Below are 22,600 nucleotides of genomic sequence, written 5' to 3'. Positions count from 1 at the left end.
GAGAGGGAGATGCTTAGCAGCAGGAACATAGGAAGCTGCCATATACAGAGTCAGACCATGGGTCCATCTAGCTCAGTTTTGTCTACACGGACTGGCAGCAGCTTCTCTCTCAGCCCTATCTGGAGATGCCAGGGAGGGAACTCAGCGCCTTCTGCAGGCAGGCATGCAGATGGTCTTCCCAGAGCAGCCCCATCGCCTAAGGGGAATATATAACACAGTGCTCAAATGTGTAGTCTCCCATTCAAATGCAAACCAGGGCAGACCCTGCTTAGCAAGGTGGACAATTTATGCTCACTACCACCAGACCAATTCTCCTCCCTTGTCTTCTTCTCCCATAAAATTAGAACTTGGGGGAACCCAAACACTTTTGATGGCAACAGGTTCAGGACAAAGGACAGAGAACCAAGGATTGCTGCCTCCCCGCAGCTCATGACTAGGAGCCACTGCGGAGCAGCACTGGTTCTTTCTTTCTTCCCTACCTCCCGCACTTCATCACTCAGGAGGCCTGCCAGCCACTGTGTTTCACACCGAACACAGAATTTACGGAATTCACTACCACTACCTTGGAGTGATGGCCACTAGCTTAGATATCTCTAAGCTACTCTTGTGGTAGCGAGCATGACATGCCCCCTTTGCTAAGCAGGATCCATCCTGGTGTGCATTTGAATGGGAGAGTGCATGTGTGAGCACTGTTAGATAATCCCCTCAGGGGATGGGCCACTCTGGGAAGAGTGCCTGCATGCTTGCAGGCAGAAGGTTCCATGTTCTCTCCCTGGCATCTCCAAGACAGGGCAGAGAGAGAGTCCTGCCTGCAACCTTGGAGAAGCCACTGCCAATCTGTGAAGACAATATTGACCCAGAAGGACCAATGGTCTGACTCGGTATATGGCAGCTTCTTATGTTCCTATGAAAAAAGATTGGGCAAATTTATATAGGATGGATCTACCAATATCTAGTAGGGAAAGATTAGCTGCACCAGCTATTCAGTTCAAGGTGCAGGTTTTTACCTTGAAAGTCCTCAACAACTTTGGGATCTGGGCATCTGAACAGTGTTCCCTCTAACAGGGATTGCCCGATGTTGTTCACTACAACTCCCAGCATCCCCAGCTGTAATGACCTTTGGCTGGGGATTCTGGGAGTTGCAGACAACAACATCTAGGAATCCTTGTTAGAGGAAACATTGTATCTGAAGGGCCACCTTCTTCCTTATGTTCCCCTCCATACATTCCATTCAGGATTCGTGCCCTGCTCTACATCCCATCACTGCCTGAAGTATGGTGGGCTTCTACTAGGAGTAGGAGAAGTTCTTTTATTGCAGCCATAGGCCAAACAGAGCTTCTCCTAGGAGCTAGAGTGTAGGTTGCAATCCTAAACACAGTGGCTGACATTCAAATTAACATTGCACTTGGGGGAAAACGTGCTAGCTATCTGCTATGTCAGGAGCTTGGGTCCCAGACCAGTGCTGTACATGTGCTAACTTCTTTGTGCTTGAACGAGAAGGTGCTCAAACACTAGTGTGCTTCCTGCAGGGAACCCTCTTCCTCAGCCTGCATATACTGCAGGTTACATTGTGCAAAAGCACAAAGGTGCAAGTTCAGGATTTCTGCACCATCATTCTGCAGGTGCACAACCTCCTTATGCAAACAGTGCTACTTTGGATGTCAACCACTTACTTTGCCATGGGACTTCCTTGGAGAGGAGAGCCGGTCTTGTGGTAGCAAGCACGACTTGTCCCCTTAGCTAAGCAGGGTCCACCCTGGTTGCATATGAATGGGAGACTAAGTGTGAGCACTGGAAAATACTCCCCTCAGGGGATGGAGCTGCTCTGGGAAGCGCAAAAAGTTCCAAGTTCCCTCCCTGGCAGCATCTCCAAGTTAGGGCTGAGAGAGGGAGTTCTACCTGCAACCTTGGAGAAGCCTCTGCCAGTCTGCGAAGACAATACTGAGCTAGATAGACCAATGATTGGTATATGGCAGCTTCCTGTGTTCCTGTGTTTCTTCTGTGAATACATGCTTTGGATTGCACTGCTGAAGACTCTTAAAGCAGCCACTGGGACTATGTCCATGGATGGTCCCTCGTACAGCTGATTCTAAATGGCTGCAATTTCCACCGGATACCCAGTCCCTCAATTCCACTCAGCATGGGACTCAGAGAAGTGGAAATATTAACCACGTGTTTCTCTCACTCTATTTTTGCCCCCTCTCATCTAGGGCAGCTTTTATGTGCCATCCGAAAACTGTATGCACCATGCACACAAGTGGCATAAAGACCTTTGCCTTCTGCTTTTGAATGCCTACAGAGGACTCCACGTGTACTACGTCCTTATCACGAAGGATATTCCCAACCTGCCGCAGCTGAAGTTAGGTAAAAGGACAGTCGTGGTTGGTGGTCAGTCCATGTGAAGCTGCCTTACACGAAATTGGACCATCTGTCCAGCTAGGTCAGGACCAATTGATGGGCAGCAACTCTCCAGGGGTTTCCCCCAGTCAGAGATCCCAGAGATTGAACCTGAGACCTTTTACATGCAAAGCAAGCCCTCTTCCACTGAGCTACAGCCCTTCCCACAATGACTTGACTTGGGGTATGGCTTATTTGACTGCCCCATTCCATTGCCAGTCACCCCACTAGAGAGGATGAACAGCAAGTCTCATTCTGTTCCCTGGGAGGAAGGGAAGCCAAAGACTGTGCTGAAGGAGGGGCCAGGTTCCCCGGAGGAGAGCCCAAAGCTAGGACTCACCCCCACCCACACCAACCCCAGGCCTCATGCACTTCTCAGAGGGCTGGGGGATGCAAAGCTAACCCCTCCAGCATGAGACTGACTTGGAAAAAGAATATTCACCAAACTGAGTCTGGGTACCAGTTCACCACTTTGGTTCGTGCCTAGAAACCGGTTCAAAACAGTTCGACCTGGTTCTAGTACTTGCAAAGGGGAATCCAGTAAGTATTCCCCTTTACGAGCAAAGGTTGTACAGGGCATTAAAAGGGTGGGCAGGGGGGCAGGGGGTTACCTTACCCACTGTGGCAGTGCCACATCAGCTCAGGCCACTGGGGGCCCAGTTTGGGCCTAGGGGAGCCATCTCCGGCCCACCCCCAAGGAGCCATGCTGCTGCCACCATGGGTAAGATGACCTGCCTGCTCCCTGCCCCCGCTTTAAAACCCAGCAGGATTTACCCTTTGTTGGTAAACAGGAATCCTTACTAGATTCCCTTTTACAACCCTACAGAACTGGTTGAACCAGGCCTAACTGTTTTGATCTGATCCGGGCCTGGTTCCGCTCGAGTTCGGACTGGCTCCCCCTTTTGGAGGGCTGGTCCGGTTCGAACCCGAAACGGCCGAACCGGTTTTGCACATCCCTCATGATTTGTAGTCTTCTAGATCTGCCATGTCCGAAGAGTGGTTCCTTGCTTCTGTCTCATTGCTGTACTTCTTGAATAACTGATCTCTCTTTTCCTTTCCTAGAGGATCTTGCTGTGGAAGAGACGCTGTCTCAGCTCTCCGCAGAACTGCAGGTACTTAGCACAATGGGACGCGTGCAATTGGCAAGCAATTCCAATGGCATGATTTTTTTTCCCCCTGCAGAGAAGCATGCTAATTGTGAAATACATGTGGGAAAAATAGTTACATGTAAATGCAGAAGCCATTCCAGGGCCATGATTTTTTGCATGGCATTGGACTGTTTTCCCTCTACAAAAAAGGATAAAGAAATTGAGGACTTAGAAAAATAGAATTGTGTGGAGAAAGATTCATTTTTTCACCTTTTCTAGTAATATTAGAATTCTGAGTTATTCAGTGAAGTTGCCTGGTGGTACGTTGAGGACAGACACAAGAAAATACTTCTTCACACAATACATAATTATTTCTCCTGTCGAATTTGTTCCCACAGGATGTGACGGCCACTGGTTTCTTAAAAGGGTTCCAGCTGAGCTCTTCTTATGTTCCCTTATGCATATAATATAGTGTGGAGGAAAATTGTTGTGTCAGAATTGGCTGTAAATCTGTAGTGTGGGATATTAATCGTGGAGGTTGGTTGCCTTAATGTTTCTTGTGGTGCATATTAGGGCTGCATTTTGTGGAGGAGAAATGACTTTCGCACCATGCGCTTTTTGTCTGAAGCCACCCTGAGATTTGAAATAAGCATCTGGGAGAAGAACTAAAAAGGACTCTTCTGTGAATCCCTCTGTTGGAATGTGTGATTTTTTTTTTTTTTAAGATTTTTTTACTCTGCTTCAGTTTCTGATTCCGCATTTAAAAAAACTAGACTGACTGCCCTGCTGGGAAGGAAGGGTTTAGAAGGCAAAAATAAAATAAAAGCAGTACTACAGGTTTGCACAAGAGTTTTGCATTATAGAGACTTTTTGACATTTTTATTATTGTAGAGGCAGCAGCACCATCTAGTGGATAATCTGTAGCTAGTGACAAGAGTTCTCCATTGCTAGTAAGTTTTTTGTTCAGACATTCAAAATCTGTGGATAACTAATATGGCTGGTGGAGGAACGGCAAGTTTTGCCCCTTACAGACATGAGCATGTCTGTGGAAAGCCCTTGCATATAGCTGCACTTCTGAAGGTCTCTACACACACAATTGCAAGCCAGGGTTGATCGATGGGAGAGCTATCTTCAACTATATTGTATATAGAGATGTTATTTTGTGTAAGGAGCACTCCAGTCCTTGAAGTGTGTTGTGTTTTCTCCAGGCTTACTCATAAATGATTCCTTCTTTTGTTTGCAGACAACCATATTATTTCAGAGGGTTGTCATTGCTGTGATTTGCTAATATCTGTGTTCTACCCTCCTAGATGCTGAATAATCCAGAGAAGATCGCAGAGCAGATCAGCAAAGACCTTGCCTGGCTCTGCTCCCACCTTTTGGCTCTCTGGAACCAGTTTCTGGAGGTTGTAACCCTGCAGCCAGATGTCACAGCCTATCTCGTTCAGGAGCATCACACACTAAGGGTAACACTGCAATATGGTGTCAAGCAAAGCTCAGAGGAAGGAACTGGTGGGGCGATGAAAGGCTTTAGACCGGTGTTTCCTCTAACAGGGATTCCCAGATGTTGCTGACTACAACTCCCAGCATCTCCAGCTGCAATAGCCTTTGCTCGGGGAACCCCTCCAAATGTTGGGTTCAGAGCCTGAATGTTGGACCCGAAGGTTGGGTTCAGAGTCAGGTTTGGGGTCGGGTTTGGAGTTGGGAAAACCTAAAGACAAAATGTAAAGTAACCATGGATACTCACTTTGAATGAAGGAAAGTAATGTAACACCAGAGAGTTTCAGGGGAAGTCATGGAACATCAGAGAATCCAAAGGGAAGTCATGTACCATCAGAGACTGGCAGGAGAAACCTGGAAATTGACTGTTGCTTGAAGTTGTGGGTCAAAAATTGCTTAATTTTTTAAATAAAATATTTTAAAAATTAGATTTATGCATAGGCAGGTGGGGAGAGAAGGCAGAAGATGCCCCTCCTAGCCACGATAAAAAAACACCCCCAAAACCACAACCCTCTCACTGCCATCTGGAGCTCTGGAAAGCTCTTATGTTTTGAAAAAGTGGTCAGAAAAGTCCCATACCAACTGGGCTGGTCAAGTTTGGGTTCAAACTTGGACTCTGTCTGAACCACTCTGATTTCAGTAAAATTGGACCAATTTTACTGATCTGACCTTTCAGAGGCCTAGGATTTACCTATCCAGAAAGTGTTGCCCTCACTCTGAATAGGTTTTGTTTGTCCTCTAACTATAATCTATTGGCTATAATCACCCATATGACCGTCCAGGAAAAACTGTCCTCACTCACTCGAAATCAGCTTGGTTTGCTTTCAGTTAAATCAGCATGTAGCCAAATCTGATTGGCTACTACTATTCCTACAATTACTACTACTACTATTGCTATTTTCATTATTATTGTTGTTGTTGTTGATGGTGATGATGATAGTGGCTGACATATTCAAGGTGTAACATTACATTTACAACAGTGCAAACTGTGCAATTGCAACATTGTGTAACCGGAGTTGTGTAACGATATGGTCATCATGTCCAATGGCAGAATCATTGTGCAACTCCGGTGGTGCAACTTTTGCTATTATACAATTTACACTCTTGTGCAACTGTGCAAATGTAATTTTACAACAAGAGCATAAAGCTGTGTGGTATGTCCGCCATGATTTTAAAAAAAATGTAGAAACCATACTCATGCAGTGTCATTATTTTAACAAACCCATTATCTGATTACTAATTATCTGATACCAGTCAAGGATGTTTAAAAAGCTCTAGCAAGGAAATGTTGTATTGAAAAAGCAGCAGATAATGGTAATGAGCTTACTGATCGCTAGGGCTGTGTATTACATTGTGTCCAACAGACGTATTGAACCAACATGCCCTCTCTTAGGAGTTGTCATAGGGAATTTTGCCATGACAGAACAGAGCCTCTGACAATTGAAATTATTGCAATGTTCCCCAGGACCCCTGCATAACTCCTTCAGAGATCCATGACCATTGAATACCCACCTCCCCACACTCACTGTCCTCCTCCTCCTCCTTCTTTGGGGATGAGGCCATTGCTCAACACTAGAGCATCTGCTTTGCATGCAGAAAGCCCCAGGTGCAATCCCTGGCACCATCTCCAGGTAGGGAAAAAACCCTGTCTGAAATCTTGGAGAGCTGCTGCCCGTCAGTGTAGACAAGACTGAACTAGATAGACCAAGGGTCTAACTCAGTATAAGGCAGCTTCCTGTGTTGCCATGTTCTTCCTTCTTTACCTTTGACTGGGTGGGGGCAGGAGACAGGCAGTGTGTTGCTTGGATTTTGCTCTGAAAAAAAGCACCTATAAATAGGGGGTTGGGATCCGTGGCATCAGTCTACAAGGGACATCTCTCTCCCCTTTAAAAATTCCATTTTAGGTCCTGTGAGTGGTTCACGGGCTTCTGGGATCGGTTGTGGTTTTTTTGAGGCTGAAGAAATTCTTCAGGGTTCACTCAACTAAGAAATCCAAGATTAGAATCTTCTCTTGGTGTCCTTAAATGTATGAGGCAATCTTACATGGACTGATCACTAATGCAGCCAGTTCTGGGTGGATTTCTGTACATACAGTGTGCTTTGAAGAGCTCATGCATTGTGATGTGTGTTTCTCCATAAGGTGAGAAGATTTTCTGAGGCTTTCTTCTATGCAGAGCATCAAAAACTGGCCGTGTTGACTTTTCAGGAAAGCCTGTAAGTATTTCTTGAGACATTCTGGTTCTGCTGTTGTGCTGAGAAATATTTCTAGTGTGATCTGTTTGGTGGGAAAGAATGTGGAATGAGTTTATCAGGACCCCTCCCTCCAAATTATTAGGCACTTGCCATTTAGCAGTTCTTCATTTAGGTCACTAAAATGGCCTCTGTGCATGTGCAGAGGGCTGAACCAGGCCGGAGAAGGCTCAGACTGGACTGCAGCTGTCCTGGGCTACTCTGGAGGGTGGGGGGGGAAAGTTGTGACTACCCTCCCACACCCCTTTCTAGGAAGTTCTAGGAAGCCCCCCTGCCCCTTTACTCATAAAGGGGAATCCTCACTAGCTTCCCCTTTGCGAGTCGACCCCCGATCCGGTCTGCTTAGGCAATCTGCCTAATAAAGCGATGGCCAAGCAGCTGGTCATGTGGTAGCAAGCATGACCTGTCTTCTTAGCTAAGCAGCGTCCACTCTGGTTGCATATGAAAGGGAGACTTGATGTATGAGCACTGTAAGATATTCCCCTCAGGGGATGGAGCCGCTCTGGGAAGAGCAGAAGGTTCCAAGTTCCCTGCCTGGCAGCATCTCCAAGATAGGGCTGAGAAAGATTCCTGCCTGCAACCTTGGAGAAGCCGCTGCCAGTCTGTGAAGACAATACTGAGTTTGATGGACCAATGGTCTGACTCAGTATATGGCAGCTTCCTATGAGCTCTTACCTAGCCTTTAACTATATTTATTCAGTTTTAAAGATTTCTTCAGCTTATGAAAAGCTGAAGGGAGAAGGGACATCAACCAAGGAAACTGAGTTGAAATAGCAGGTAATAAATGAGTAAACATATAAAACAATAAAACATATTAACTCGTAAATCAGCAGTCTACCATATAGTTCATAAATAAAATAGTAAAGTGCAAAAAAAAAAGGGAAATAAAATTAAGGCTCCAAACATCTACAAGGATTTGGGTGATGTACAAACCCTATTAGACTGAAAAGGAGGAGAAATAAAGCTATCCACAATAATACAAAGTGGCAGTCCTAGAATTTTGTTTCTAGAGGAACCAGGTATTAAGAAATGAAATTCTTGCTCTGAAATGTAGCGTCTTGGCTGCACCTTGTACAACTCCCTTACATTTGAGCTCTAGTGTAGTGGTTCAGCACTTGAGCTACGAGGCAGAAGTCCCCAGCTGAACTCTCAGCCCGGCCACAATTTCAGACTCATTGGTAAGCCTTTGGTGAAATGCTTTGTCTCAGCCGTGTGCTCCCCCCACCACACTCCATCTGATATTTGGGGGATAATACTGGCCTTACAGGGTTGTTAGGATCGCTGAGAAAATGTCGAAGCACTTTGAACACTTTGGGAAAACTTTGTTGCTAGAGGAAACAAAATTATATATAGTATATATAATTTTAAATAGTATATATAGCGCGCTTTATATACTAATGGCATCAAGTCCCAATAAACACGAGGCATTGAGATAGGGGCTGGGGTGCACACACAGCCGGGCAACTGCCCCCACCCCTGCCAGCAGCCAGCATGCAGGCGCATCCTCGTCTGTCTCACTCAGCCCGGTCATTCGTTGATCATTCATGAGGGAGGGAGGGAGGGAGGGGAGCGTTCGGAGGCTGCCCGGTGGTAAGAAATCAAGAGCGCCTTTTAGCAACACACTCTGGCTGGGCCCCCCTCCAACCGCCAGGCCCTGGTAATTTATACCAGCTCCCCCCACCCATCGCCCCACCTCATTGGCCTACGCATATGCTTTGTCTCACTAAACATCTCTGTGGTGTACCTGAACTGAAGGTTTATCACAGAAGAGGTACACTTGTTTAAAAGGGTTGGGAACTCCTGTTTTAATGAGTGTTGCGTAGGCCTGTGCAGCCTAAAAAATGTTGGATCGATCCAATCTTAGCCCAGCAGATACATTGTCAGAGGGGCCAACATGGACCCTTTTATTTATTGTGTTGGGTCATGTTGGGTCAGAAACCTATTTCATGACATAACTGTCAGACCCCAATTAAATGACCAGCAAGCTGCCTCTTAGCTGAAAGTTGGCATGCTTATTTAACTTTTAAATGGCCCATGAAGGGCATCTCAGTTGAAAGATGCTGCACTGGTCATTTAATTTTGAGAGGCAGTTCATTGGCTATTTAAATTGGGTCCGATGGGCATGTTGGCACTCCAACAGCATTCAGGCACAAGAGTGGGGAACTCCGTCAAGGGTTCCAGCTGTTGGGGCTCCCTGCTGCCATGTCTTAAATCATTCCAGTAATCCCTGCCAGAAGACATATTGGGTCCAACATGGCAGCTGGACTGACACAACTTTTCTGTTGGGCTTGCTTGTGGTTCTGTTACAAGAGAGCATGGTGATTTTTTTCCCCATTGAGTAACACAATGCATACGGAGAAAGTGAGTATAAAACAAACAGATCGCAACTATACTAAAGCAGTATTAAAGGTCCCAGTATAAAAGCCACAACTGATGTTAGACATAAACCATATCTCCCATGATTATCTGCAACTTTAGCTCTTCAGAAGGCAACATCGGGTATTTAGCTGGCAGCCTGAAGGAGCTTTAAATTCTTTTGTCATAATAGCATTAGTCCTTTTGACATAATACATTTGAAACAGAGGTCACCTGGTCACCATAGGGGACTCTGGAGTACAAGAGTACCTCATGATCTGCAGGGGTTCTGTTCCCATAGATTACCGTGGGTAACAAAGCCGCAGATAATTTAACACTGAGTCTATGAGATTGCAGGAGTCAGATTCCCAGACTAAAATAACATCCTCCCCCCATACAAAAAAAGCGCCAAATAAAGTGCCCTTCTGTGCTCCATGTGCCTTCGACAGTCCAAGGATGCCCCCACAAGTACAAAAGTCCCTTGAATTTAATGGGAAATTATGGAGTTGTGTTTTTTTTGTTGTTTTTAAACAAATGAGCCATAAAATAGCTCTTCTCCACAAAATGGCAGCCTGAAATGACCTCCAAGACCATTTCCGGCCACCCCTGACCCATGGATATGCAGAGTTAATCCCTTCTGGGCTGGTTTTCCCCCATGTATGCTGAGGTTGGGTGTCCATTACCCAACAGCAGATATGCGAAACCGCAGACGGCGAGTCGGCAGATAGGGAGTTAAGCCTGTACATATAGTCTTCACAGCAAGTGGATTATTTGGATTCAGCTATTTATGTTTACCAAAATCATTATTTTTGTGGACTTTCTAGTATATGTGGATTTTGTAAGAAGTTGATTCTTTGTATTCAGTCATTCATAGTTGCAAATAACTTTTGATGCATGGTTTATGTCTAACATCGGTTGTAGCTGTTATAGTGGGATTTTTTAAACCAGCTAATTGAATTAGGAATGGAGAACCAGCATCGCAATGCAAAGCCCTGTTTCCTTCCAGCATCCAGGGTCACAGTCAGATTTCATCAGAAGTCCGGACCTCTGAGTACCTCACCAGCATGCCGCCCCTTCCTGCCGAGTGCCTCGACATTGATGGGGACTGGAGCACGCTGCCCATCATTTTTGAAGACAGATATGTTGATTTCCCCTACAAAGGTGGGTCACATTCGGCACTCACTGGGAGATTCACAAGTCACACAGGATAAGGGATGTTGGCTGGGAGACAGGTCAGAAAGTTTCAGAAAACAGTGACTGACATCCTGACTAACACTGCAATGAACAAAGTTGTGCTAGTGTGAGGAGATTGTGCAGCTGTGCTGCATCATGGGGATTTTTAGAGTGAACTGGAGAGCTGGTACTGTAGTCAAAAGCATGAATTGTCCCCTTGGCTAAGGAGGGTCTGCTCTGGTTTGTATTTGAATGGGAGATTAAATGTGTGAGCACTGTAAGATCTTCCCCTTAGGGGATGGAGATCGTTCTGGGAAGAGCATGTGCATGCTTAAATGTAGAAGGTTCCAAGTTCCCTCCCTGGCAGCATCTCCAAGACAGGGCTGAGAGAGAGACTCCTGCCTGCTACCTTGGAGAAGCCGCTGCCAGTCTGTGTAGACAATACTGAGCTAGACAGACCAAGACTCAATATATGGCAGCTTCCTATGTTGTTTCTACAAATGTTCCTGCAGAACTGATTTGCTTGTTGTTCAAATGCTTGTGCAACATTAGGCTGGAACCAGAGGCAGATTAACGTAGTAGCAAATGCAGCATTTGCTATGGGCCCCGCATTTTTGACAGCCGCACACACCCGGCTTCCAACTGGGAATTAAAGTTAAAACTCTACCTGTTTTATTTGGTCCATGTTATATAAAATGTCCCTTTTCTGCTAAATGCGCCTTTTAAGAGAAGGCCCAGCACAGTATCTGTCCAGTGGCTGTTGCTAGTGCCTACCACATTTTTATTTTTAGAGTGTGAGCCCTTTGGAGACAGAGAATCAACTATCCACTCTTTATTTTTCTATGTAAACCACTTTGAGAACCTTGATTGAAAAACGGTATATAAATGTTCACTGTTGTTGTAGTAAGTGTGAGTTTGTGGCTTGGTCTTGCATACTCCAAAAAAAAAAAAAAAAAAGCAAATGAAAAAAACAATTACTTTCCTATGCAAGTAAATAATTTATGTTTTAACATTTATGTGCATTTTAAAAAAAATTTAGGGCCCCTTTATAACATGTGCTACAGGCCCTGCACTAGCTTAATCCGGCCCTGGCTGGAACAGCCCTACCCAGTTTCCTCTGCAATGGAGTTCTGCCCCTTTTTCTCTCCACACCTGCTTCTTTTCACCCTTTTGAAAGTGAAGGAGAAACGTTGCCAAAAAGGAGGTTCCATTCACCACCCCAAATATGCATGGAATGCACACACATGTGCACACAAGTGCCAGTGGGGCTCAGCACTACTATAGGCACGCCCAGGAAGAGGAAATAACCTGGCACAACTGTGGTGGCAGGCACCACACTCCAGCCTCCATTTGCACAAGTTTGATAGCACGTGCTTCATTCACTGCACTGTCAGGACACATATCCCAGTTGAGAAAGAGAGAGCCAGCAATTCAATTCAATTTTATTGCGGCCGTAGGCCATAGAGAAAGCATACAAAATAAAAATTAAAAACAAAATATACCAACAGTGGTATAGTACATAGTAATAAACAGTAGCTCCTAAAATTTAGATCTTAAACAGGATCTTAATCTAATAGCAACATAGAAGAATTTTGCCACCACCTTAGTAATCACATTATCTCGATCCTTGAGACAAAAATTCAAATAAAAGGGGTCAGCTCTTCCTGGAAGATGCTTTAATAGGGGGAATATAAGTTCTCTCCTGGTATCAGAGTACAGGGAGCAATGATGCAGCACATGCAAAACTGTTTCAGGAAGGCCTGCACCACAAGGGCATAGGCCATAATCTGACGATCCCTTGTTAAATCTTTTTTCCAGAAGGGCTGAAGGCAACACATTCATGCAGGCCCTAGTAAAAGCCATCCTGAACTTTGGAAAGTGTAAGGAAGCTAAATATTTAGCACCTCTATTCCCCAAGGGGGGAGAGCGCCAGCATACATAGTGGTTAGAGTTTTGGACTAGGACCAGAAAGACCCGAGTTTGAATCGCCATTCAACCACGAAACTCAGTAGGTGACTTTGGACCTCTCAGCCTAGCCTACCTCACAGGGTTGTTGTCAGGATAAAAATAACCATGTCTGGGCTCCTCAGAGGAAGAGCAGGATATAAATGTAATAATAATAATAATAATAATAATAATAATAATAATAATAATAATAATAATAGCAGCTTCCCTGGTACTGCTCCATGTAGACCTTTTTCCTGAAGTCTAAACCAGAGCAGATGTGTAGAGTTTCCACCAATTTTTTTTTTTTTGGGCAGAAATGAAATTTTAACCATATTATGGCTGCCATTCTACCAGTGCATGTGCACTCCTAACAAAAGCGCATGCACATCACTGGTCTCCATGCTTCCAAAGGATGGGCACTCTTGCACAATAGCACGACAATATTTGCCATGCTCCCCTTGCTCCAGATATGCTATTTCACCCATGGAAACATGTACCTGAGATTTGCACGCCCCTCAGGGACATGTTAAGGGTGTCAAAAAGCCTCTGGAGCAAGAGGAGTGCAGCAAAAATTCATCCTTTGAAAACATGGGGGCTTGTGCTGCACCTGTGCACCATCAGTCAGGATGTCAGCCAATGAATTTAGGGGCTCCTTCCAAGGTGGAAGAACTGTGTGGAGAATCAGTCATTTCTGTGAGACTTGAGAAATTTCCCAGGTGGGTTCTGCATATCCCTGGATTGTCACCAGTTCCCATCTAAACCAACATTAATTGGTTTTTTCCAACCATTGGTTGCTAATTCAGAAGCCTTTGAATGAATGAATGAATGAATGAATGAATGAACAGACAGCCACTCACCCAACGCTTCTTCTTTTCCCCCTTTCTCTTTCAGTTCAGGGCTTAGATGTTTTGCCAAACTATATGGTGTCTTCTGTGGACAGTTCACAAGTGGACTTGATAGTTAAAAGTGAGGGGCCTTCCTCAAATGATGACATTGCACTAGCAAAGGCAGATTTCAGGAGCAATACCCCGTTCATTATCCACACGGATAGGATAAACAGGAAATCAATTTATGCTTGCAGTTATCCAGAAGGCAATTCCTGCACAGCCAAAAGTTTCAAGGAACACTCCACAACTCAGGTATATGCAATGAATGTAGATGTCCAGCCGCATGAGAATCTATCCACCCCGGTTAGCAATGTTATGTCTGGTTTGAAATCAGATATCCCAAAAGATACTGAAAAAAGCCTTAACACCCCTATGGAGACCAATGATCTACTCACACCTGGGGTGGAATATTTGGACATGAACCCAGCTTCAAATGGTGCCCACCAAAGGGAACCAATGCTTGTCATGACTACCCTCAATGACAGTGGCACATGTGGACATCACAAACTTTTGGATGGGGTTGACTTGAACCAAGCACCTAAAGGTGAGAATTGTGGGTCTAATCTCACTTTTGACAAACTCACAGTCAGTGAACAAAATGGCCTTGAAAAACAAGAAGATCTAGGTGGTGAGGTTGCATTGTCAGCATTTGATGTAAATGATCATTTGGAGTCATTGAACCCAATAAAAGATGTTGAGGTGGCCAAGTCTTTCCCAAAGGAGCAAATAGTGCAGGAGTATGAAGAGTTTACTGTGCCATCAGGGGTCATTAAACGATCTTCTTCATTGATCTCAGACTCAGGGATTGAAAGTGAGCCCAGTTCAGTAGCTTGGTCCGATGCACGGAGCAAGGCCTTGGAGTTGCCCAGTGATCGGGAGATCCTCCACCAGCTTGTCAAAAGACATGGCATCCACCGGAATTCTCTGGAAGGTGGCCACACAGAGAGCAATACCAGTTTGCCCAGCGGCATACAAGCCTCCCTCACGTCAATTAGCTCCTTGCCTTATGAGGAGGAAGAGAGGCAAGTAGAACCCAACAAGCTGACCAAATCTATCTCAGCTCCTCAGATCAGTAGCCCCGATGAGTCTGTAGATGACATGGATATATCCAAACATGCTAAAACCACCTCTAACATTGCAGATAGTCAATACATGGAAACAGAGCATGGCACCATGGCATTAACAGGAAGTATTTCTACCTGTCCAAACAACAGGGAAAGTGTAGGATCACTGCCCTCCACTTCTCTAATGGAGAGTCATGAATCTGTCTTTGAGCAAAATGGCGGCACTTCTCCCTTACCAGAATATGTTGAAAGTTTTTCAGAAGTGGACTGCAATTTAGAAACAGTAGGAGGACCTCTGCTTCTCAAGCAAAATCTAGATGTGGATGGCACAGTAGGATGCCAGTTGCTGGAGGAAAGACAAGAGGAAGAGGACCACTTGAGAAGGGTGAATGGCTATTTGGACACAAATGCATCTCACCTTGACGTGTATAGCAAGGAGGTCAATTTGCATACAGGCCAGAGTTTGTATCCTACAGATGTTGAGACATTCTCACACTGCAAGAGTCATGCACCAGGCTTTTGCTATACTGTCCCTCCCTCATCAGAGGTAGCCTCTAAATCTGCCTCCACAAAGGAACGTCCTGTTGCCAATGGGAACACAGCAACATGTGGTGGAGAAATCTCCAACTTACAAGAAATTGACTTGGATAGCAGATCCAGGTGCGAACCCTACTGTGCTGAACCAGAAAGCAGAGAGCTCAAAGTGGTGGCAAGCAACACAGGGTTCCATTCAGTGGTGCCAGAGGGACTGGTACTGGAGAGCAAAAAGACCACTGAGGTGGTCAACTTATCTGTTTCATGCACAGCCACATGTCTTCCTTTTTCATCGGTTCTTAAGGAGGCACCACCAGTGGCTGGCTTCTCCTGCAAGCAGGCCTCTTCTCCCATCACTCACCAGCCGGTGGGCTCTTTTGGGATCATCTCCTGTGATTCCAGTGATGTGGATGAGGACACCAATGAAAGAATGCTTAGGTAAGGCAGTCCAAGAATTTATCAGTCTAAGACTTTTTCATGTTTGTGGTATGTCCAGAAGATTCTACTTTTCTGGTTCCTGTAGGCTCATTCATTGTTTCTGATCCTTGTGGTCTAGTTGGCGCCCTTGAAGCATATTGGGTTTGTAACCCCAACACTCAGTGACCCATATCCAGACTAATGCTGCCATCACATTCGTATTTTTCCTGTGCATGCAGTGATTTTTGCTGAGCCCTCTCTTCCTTCTGTTACCTCCATTGCCCTCTGAAAATATGTCCCTGATGGCTGGGGGACCTTCAAGAACATACATCACTGGCAGCAGAGGGATTCAGTGGGGGGGGCCGCCTAAAAAATCACTGCATGTGGAAGTATTCTAATGCAAGTGCAGTGTTAATCTTGATGCTGCTCACTGCCTCAAAATGCATCCTCTGTTAAACTGATTGGTTCGGCCTTGGTGGCTTCTGCATGCTTCTAATTAGCCATGAGTTGCTTGTTTGAACCCAACTTCTATGAATGGGCACAGATGTTTTCAGTGAGAGATCCAGTTTTGTCTACTGTTTAGAGTCCTGAACTAGGACAAAGTAGATGAGGGTTAAATTCTCTGTCTAGCTATCAAGCTTAGACCTTAGACCACTTGCTTTCTCTCTGCCTAACCTACCTCAAGGGGTTGTTGTTGGAATAAGAAGGGGGGAAATGGAGGGGGCGGGACTGTATATTCCCTTATGTCAACAACTCCCAACCCATGGACAGTGAGTTCTAGTCTTCCTTCTGACATACTAGTTTTCCATGTAATATTTGGGGGTGTTTGTTTTGGTTTTTAAATGTTAGGGAATATTCATCTCCTATATGCAGTCTCCTGCCTGTATTCAAAATTTTACAGTCCCTGTGAATTCTACCAACTGATCTTTCTCTGCATGTTTGAATAACTGTCTTATGACATCCAGACTAAACTGAGTAACTTAGTCTGGATGTCAGCCTACTCCTTATTTAATTTCAGTAGGACTACTAAGAAGTAATTTAGTTTGGCAGCCATAGAGTCCTACAATGGGGAATATTGCATTGATTCTTGGGAATTTGAATTACTTCAGGTGTTTGATTGATGAAAAACTGATTTTGGTTGTTTTCTCACAGTTGATATGTTAAGTGTAGATTAGAAATGTAGTGATGGGATTTTTAATCCCATGTGTACAACAGTAAACTATGTCACTTATTGTTGACTTGTGATTAACTAGTGTATTCTCCAGTTTTTATCAGGCCAAAGAAAAATTTAAAAAAGAACTGAAGATCGAAGGATTTCTGTACAGTGACTTATCTGTACTCGCTTCTGATATCCCATATTTTCCTCCAGAGGAAGAGGAAGAAAATTTGGAAGATGGGATTCACCTTGTCGTCTGTGTCCATGGGCTGGATGGTAAGGCCAAAGAGAGACATGGGGAAAGGGCTCTTTGGACTGGGAATGTTTACAGTCGATATAGTTAGGGGCAGTGTTCCCTCTAAGAGGGACTCCCTGATGTTGTTCACTACAACTCCCAGAATCCCCAGCCAAAGGCTACTGCAGCTGGGAATTCTGGGAGTTGTAGTGAACAACATCTGGGTATCTAGGTGGCCGGATTTGGCTTTAAAAAAGCCAAATTCTGGCTTACGGCCCATTTGAGCCACGAGTATACCCCTTAGGTTCTGGCAACTCTGCTGGGTATCCCTCTTAGAGGGAACAGTAGTTAGGGTTTATCAGTTTACAGAGGGCTGCACAGTTATGTTGGACAAATGGACACCGATCCCTGGAAGGTTCCTCCCCCCATGAAACTTGCAAGCACAAGTGGAAAACAGTGATTTTTCAAGGATTTGCTGGGAAACATAAGAGCTAAGGGATAGGGATGTGCCTGAATCATTTCGGTGCCTCTTTGAAGAGGCACCGAAATGATTCAGCTCCCTGCAGCCAAAACATTTTGATGTGGGGCGAAGGGTTCTGTTAAAAGGAGGCAGGCAGGTCCTACCTGCCCCTCCTGAGAGCCTCCACCACCCTGCTCCATCCCATTGTGACCATGTTCTAAGAAACACATCCCCATGAAAGTGGCAGCCTGTGCTGCAGTCTCCTTCAAAACGCTCCACCGCGGCCCACAAAACACTTCCCCCTAGTGTGTGTTAGGTCACAACTGGGCAGGTACAGTGTGGGCTGGGTGGAGGTGAAGAAGGGGCTGAGATCGGTGAGCACCCTTGGGCAATTGGAAGGGGTGGATTGGTCAGTCTTTAGAGGCTTTGTGGCTCAGGGACTTCGATTCACTATGACACCTGCTTCAGGGCTTCACAAACCTTAAAGGCTCTGTGAAGCCCTAGAAGTTGCTCTGACCCTTTGGGGTTGACAATGATGGGGATGAAGCAGGTTTGCACTGCTTCTATCCTGGAGTCAGGGTGTGTTGCCCGTTTAAGGCACGGGGGAGGACTTTGATGTCTGCACCCGGCCTTTGGTAGGCCCACATTGTTGGGGGACGGAGTTTATTCAGTTTGCTGATTTGATTATCAATAAAGTTGTGGCCCTTTTACTCAACATTGAATTGTGTTTGTGTCTTCCTTGCGGCTGTGGTGTGGAGGCAATGTCCCCTCCACTCAGAGAAGGGAACCAGACATGTAAGACAGCTAGCCTTGCCCTCTCAGACATGGAGATTCAGGGGTGCCAACGGATCCCCTGCTCATGCTTCCTAGGGGAATGAAGATGCCAAAGCCACATTCCCATTCTCCTCAGTGAGGGTACCTAGTTGAGATGTATTTGCAGGAGGACAGTTGAATACATGTTTTACGATGGAGCCATGTCTCAGAAAGCGATGTCCTGTTTTTCAAGGTAACAGTGCAGATCTTCGACTGGTTAAAACATTCATCGAACTAGGTCTTCCTGGTGGAAAACTTGACTTCCTGATGTCCGAAAGGAACCAGGTATGTGGTTCTCTCTCTCTCTCTCTCTCTCTCTCTCTCTCTCTCTCTCTCACACACACACACACACACACACACACACACACACACACACACACACGGTCCAATGTACATTGAAACAGGAACTTAGCAAACGTTGTCCTGGCAAGATAACAAAATGTCCACCATTATGGTGGATAATTACAACTAATTCCTCTCTCCTTTTGTATCTTGCTTTCTCTAAGATTGTGAACATGACAGGCAGGGGCCCACACTTTTGATTGTTGTTCAGCTCCTAGAGTATACTAGTCTCTTCTGTAAATAATCCTTTATGATGGTGGTGAGGGTGGTCTTAAATCTATTAAAAGTCAGTTCAACTCTATGAAAGGATGGGGTCCCCTCAGGGACAGCCCTGATGGTGGAAGCTAAATTCTTCCCTTGTTCACCACAGGAATCCCAACCAATTAGTCCTGTTCCTCTCTGCATGGCTTCACCTCTTCATCTACACAGTCCCACCGAGGTTCTTTTTCTTAGTAACACCACAGTATGCCGAAATATTGGAAGCTGCCCTATTCATATCCAGGGGCCAATAGATGGTGCATAGCAAAAGAAAAAAGAAAAAAAGAAAAAGAAAAATAGCATTCATTAGGCAGAAAAGCTCAATTATGTAGATGACTGATATTGATTTGTAATGTGCAGAAACCATGGTAGAAACATCGCCTGTCTTATAGGATTTTATATGGCTTTTTTTGCAATTGCTCAACTTTTTTACCTTTGGATGAATCCTGAAATCCGTTTTGTATTTCACTTTTTTATTATTTATCTATTTATTTATTGTTTATTTATTTATCTATTTATTGATTTGATTTGATTTGTATTAAAAAGTTTAAAACTTTTTAAAGTTTTGGCACCAACTTAAAAATTAATAGCTGACATACTGTGCAATATCACATATGCAGTGGAATGTAATATAATGGCTCCACTGTAATATAATGCAATATAATATAGTATAAGGGCTCCACAGTCACACAACTCGATTGTCAGTTTTTGTGCCTGGATAACTAAACAGACATTATATTCCACAGGGTGTGTAAAGTTGTGCAGTATGTCAGCCACTATAAATGAAGGATTGTGTATGCTTTTACAGAGCTAGTACAGGTGGCCCACATCACTCACAGTTACGACAACCACAGTTTTGTGTATCTGTGGACACGTCTAAGAGTCCTAGAGGCGGGTTTCATGATCAGTGAGACCCGCTTTGTCCGGGTTTGCGGGAAGAGCGGGCTAAGCTTTTGCTTTTCAGCCTCCTGGCCAGGGGTCTACTCATGAGTAGCCGTGGCGTGGAGCCACACCATGGCTACTCATGATCCCCAAAACCAGGTTTGCGGAGCACTTGCTCCACAAACCCGGTTTAAGAGGTGGGCTTCTTGAGCAGGTTACCCACTCAAGAACCACCGGGCTCGCAGCCGAGCCCGGTGGTTCCCACGGTGGGACGAAATCGGGCTAGCAGAGGCTAGCCCGACTTCGTCCCATCATGTGAATAGCCTCCTAGTTTCCTTTTCTGTGGTGTGGAAGTAGGCTAAAAGTCACCTATTCATGGTTGCAGAGTGACCGGAAATGACTTCCAGTGTCACTTCCGGCTGCCATTTTAGAGCACAGAGCCATTCAGCTGATTTGGGGGTGTTTGTGGGCATTTCTGGAGCCCTGCGACCCTGGAAAGCAAGGTCCTGTGCATTCCTACTCTTATTTCTTCCCCTTCATATTTTTTAGGCATTTTTAGGTTTTTTCTTTTCTTTTTGGAACCTAGCCCCCCCCCCCGCCGCCCACCATTCCCATAGAGTTCAGGTTTCATTGTTTGCGGTTTTGTTATCTGCAGAAATTGGCAGGAGCAGAACCATGGCAAATCATGAGGGCCACCTGTATACAGTTCAAGCAATTCAAGGGGTTTGGTTTTGTAGTGGAATTTAGATAATTCAGTAGGAACAGGAATGAGGGGTGGGTGCAACATCAAAGTAGGTAAGGAATGGTAAGGTAATGTGTGGAGATAGTCTAGAGTTGGGGGAATGTTAGGGGAATAAGGGATAAGACAGTAGATTTCCAGTGGATTAGATTAAAAACCCATTGAGTCCAGGATCCTGCTTCCCACAGAGGCCAACTATATGCCTCTGGGGAGCCCACAAGCCCCCACCTCTAGTTTGGTTCCCCACAACTGGTATTCAGAGGCAGACCATGCCTCTAAACATGGAGGCTGTTCTCACGCACAGCCTAACCCAGGCTAGGGATGCCCAGCCCAGGTTAGGCTGTACATGAGAACTACTGGGATCATACCCAATCCCGGCATGGTAGCACCGCCTAGCACCACTGTAAACAATGGTTAAGGCAGCAAGAGCTCCTTTACCCCAGCTAACTGCTCGAGTGTTCTCTGGCTCTATGTTTAGCCCCAGCGGATACAGAGATGGGCACCTAGCATGCCCGTCTCTTGGAGGAATCTGCCAATGCAACCCGTGTTGGAAATTCTCTGTGGTGAGAGAATCCCTTTCTCATTATAGCAGAGTGCACAGAGGCACAACACAGCGGATTTAGTTAGGCATGCATGTATGCTGAGAGTAAAGTAACTTGGAGCCAATTCATAGTTTCAAATCAATATATAAGGCATTTATTAAGGAACTCCATTCTAGGTAGGAACGTGAGGAGTTAGGATCTCTAATCTAGCTAGCTAGCTGGATGCAGATGGATTCTGCATCTCTGCACACATGGTGCAGGCAGGGGAGAGTGGAGCTTGCATGTTGCAAGGGAGAAGGAAGGGAAGAGGAAGTGGCAGGAAGGAAGGAAGTTAGTCCCTAAGAGTAGCAATCTGCATACCAAAGAGATAGTGTCAGAGCAGTAGAGAAGGGATGACCAATGTATTGACCTCTCTAGCCCTCTGACTCACTAGTCTGTCCTCCACTGTCTGAGATAAGAGACAGCGCAAACACCCTTTAACTTCCAACAACCCATGTGTCGCACATTGCATTGGGGATTCATGAAGGCCGGAACAAGAAGTTCAGCCCTGGATCCCTCTGTCCTGCTCTGTGTTTCGCGGATCAGGGTTGCTCCAATTGTGAGACTCGCCCCATGGAGTTCCGTGTGTCATCTCTCCAACCTTTATGGTTCAGTGGAACTTTTCATTTAAAAATAACACGAGCGACTGAAAATAGCAAGCTTTGGAGGAAATAATTAATTATCAATGCAGACAAAACAAACAGGCAGGCAGGAGTTTATGAGCATGTTTAGTGGAAGGCATTACTGCAAATTGGATCGGCTCGTGTTTTAGTTCTGAAAGAGCTGCAATTAGCAAGATGGATTTCTGCACCCAAAGCATTAATTACTGGATATATTTCCCTTGCATCTCTGCCCCAGCATTTGATGATTATTTCCCTGGCATCTCATTAGTTTTGAATTTGATTCGCAGCCTATTGGATGACAACACTGCACGGTTCCCAACAAGAAGTAGCGTTTGCCATTCTGATTTCTGTAAATCCAATTCTTCTGTGACGTCCTTTCTATCTGTCACAAACAGCAGCATTGTGAAGAGCTTATGAGTTACGCAAGGGCATTGCTGGCCTTCATGGAGTGCTAATTAGCCGTCAATAGCAATACAGAATTTGGTTAGAACAATGCAGCTTTGTAGTGGCATTGTTATGGCCGTAGGAACATAGGAATCTGCCTTATATTGAGTCAGACGACTGGTCCATCTAACTCTGTATCATCTACATCAGAGCTGCAAAACTTCACCTCTCCTGCAGATGTTGGACTATAACTCCCATCATCCCTGACTATTGGACACTGTGGCTGGGGATGATGGGAGATGTAGTTCAAAAACAGTTGGCCAACGTTGTGCAGATCTGGCCTACACTGAGAGTAAGGTTTTAGGCCTTTTCCAACCCCACCTAGAGATGCTGAAACTGGGCCTTTGGCATGACAAACAGATGCTCTACCATTGAGGTGTGGCCCCATCAGCTATTCACTATATGATGTGTGCAGTATTGTAGCCTGAATCAAATGCAGCTGCCCCACAGTAAGA

At 45.2% G+C, this 22,600-nt stretch overlaps 1 protein-coding gene across 6 annotated transcripts in view; it reads left to right on the top strand.

Moving 5' to 3' along the window:
- The window catches only part of FAM135B (family with sequence similarity 135 member B), a 215,353-nt gene that overhangs the window by 165,395 nt on the left and 27,358 nt on the right, over positions 1-22,600 (top strand). For 5 of the 6 annotated variants that reach the window (XM_053247997.1, XM_053247995.1, XM_053247996.1 and 2 more), the window contains 8 exons: positions 2,211-2,364; positions 3,460-3,509; positions 4,796-4,951; positions 7,126-7,199; positions 10,597-10,751; positions 13,602-15,633; positions 16,878-17,044; positions 18,470-18,561. In XM_053247997.1, the coding sequence (XP_053103972.1) occupies positions 2,211-2,364; positions 3,460-3,509; positions 4,796-4,951; positions 7,126-7,199; positions 10,597-10,751; positions 13,602-15,633; positions 16,878-17,044; positions 18,470-18,561 (2,880 nt within the window). The remainder of the gene's footprint in view (positions 1-2,210; positions 2,365-3,459; positions 3,510-4,795; positions 4,952-7,125; positions 7,200-10,596; positions 10,752-13,601; positions 15,634-16,877; positions 17,045-18,469; positions 18,562-22,600) is intronic. The other variant, XM_053248000.1, reaches the window with a different exon arrangement.

The sequence above is a fragment of the Hemicordylus capensis genome, chromosome 4 (genome assembly GCF_027244095.1).
Source record: "Hemicordylus capensis ecotype Gifberg chromosome 4, rHemCap1.1.pri, whole genome shotgun sequence".
In the NCBI taxonomy this organism is placed as follows: Eukaryota; Metazoa; Chordata; class Lepidosauria; order Squamata; family Cordylidae; genus Hemicordylus; species Hemicordylus capensis.
The sequence above is the reverse complement of the archived record's forward strand: the minus strand, read 5'-3'. Positions and strand labels throughout refer to the sequence as shown.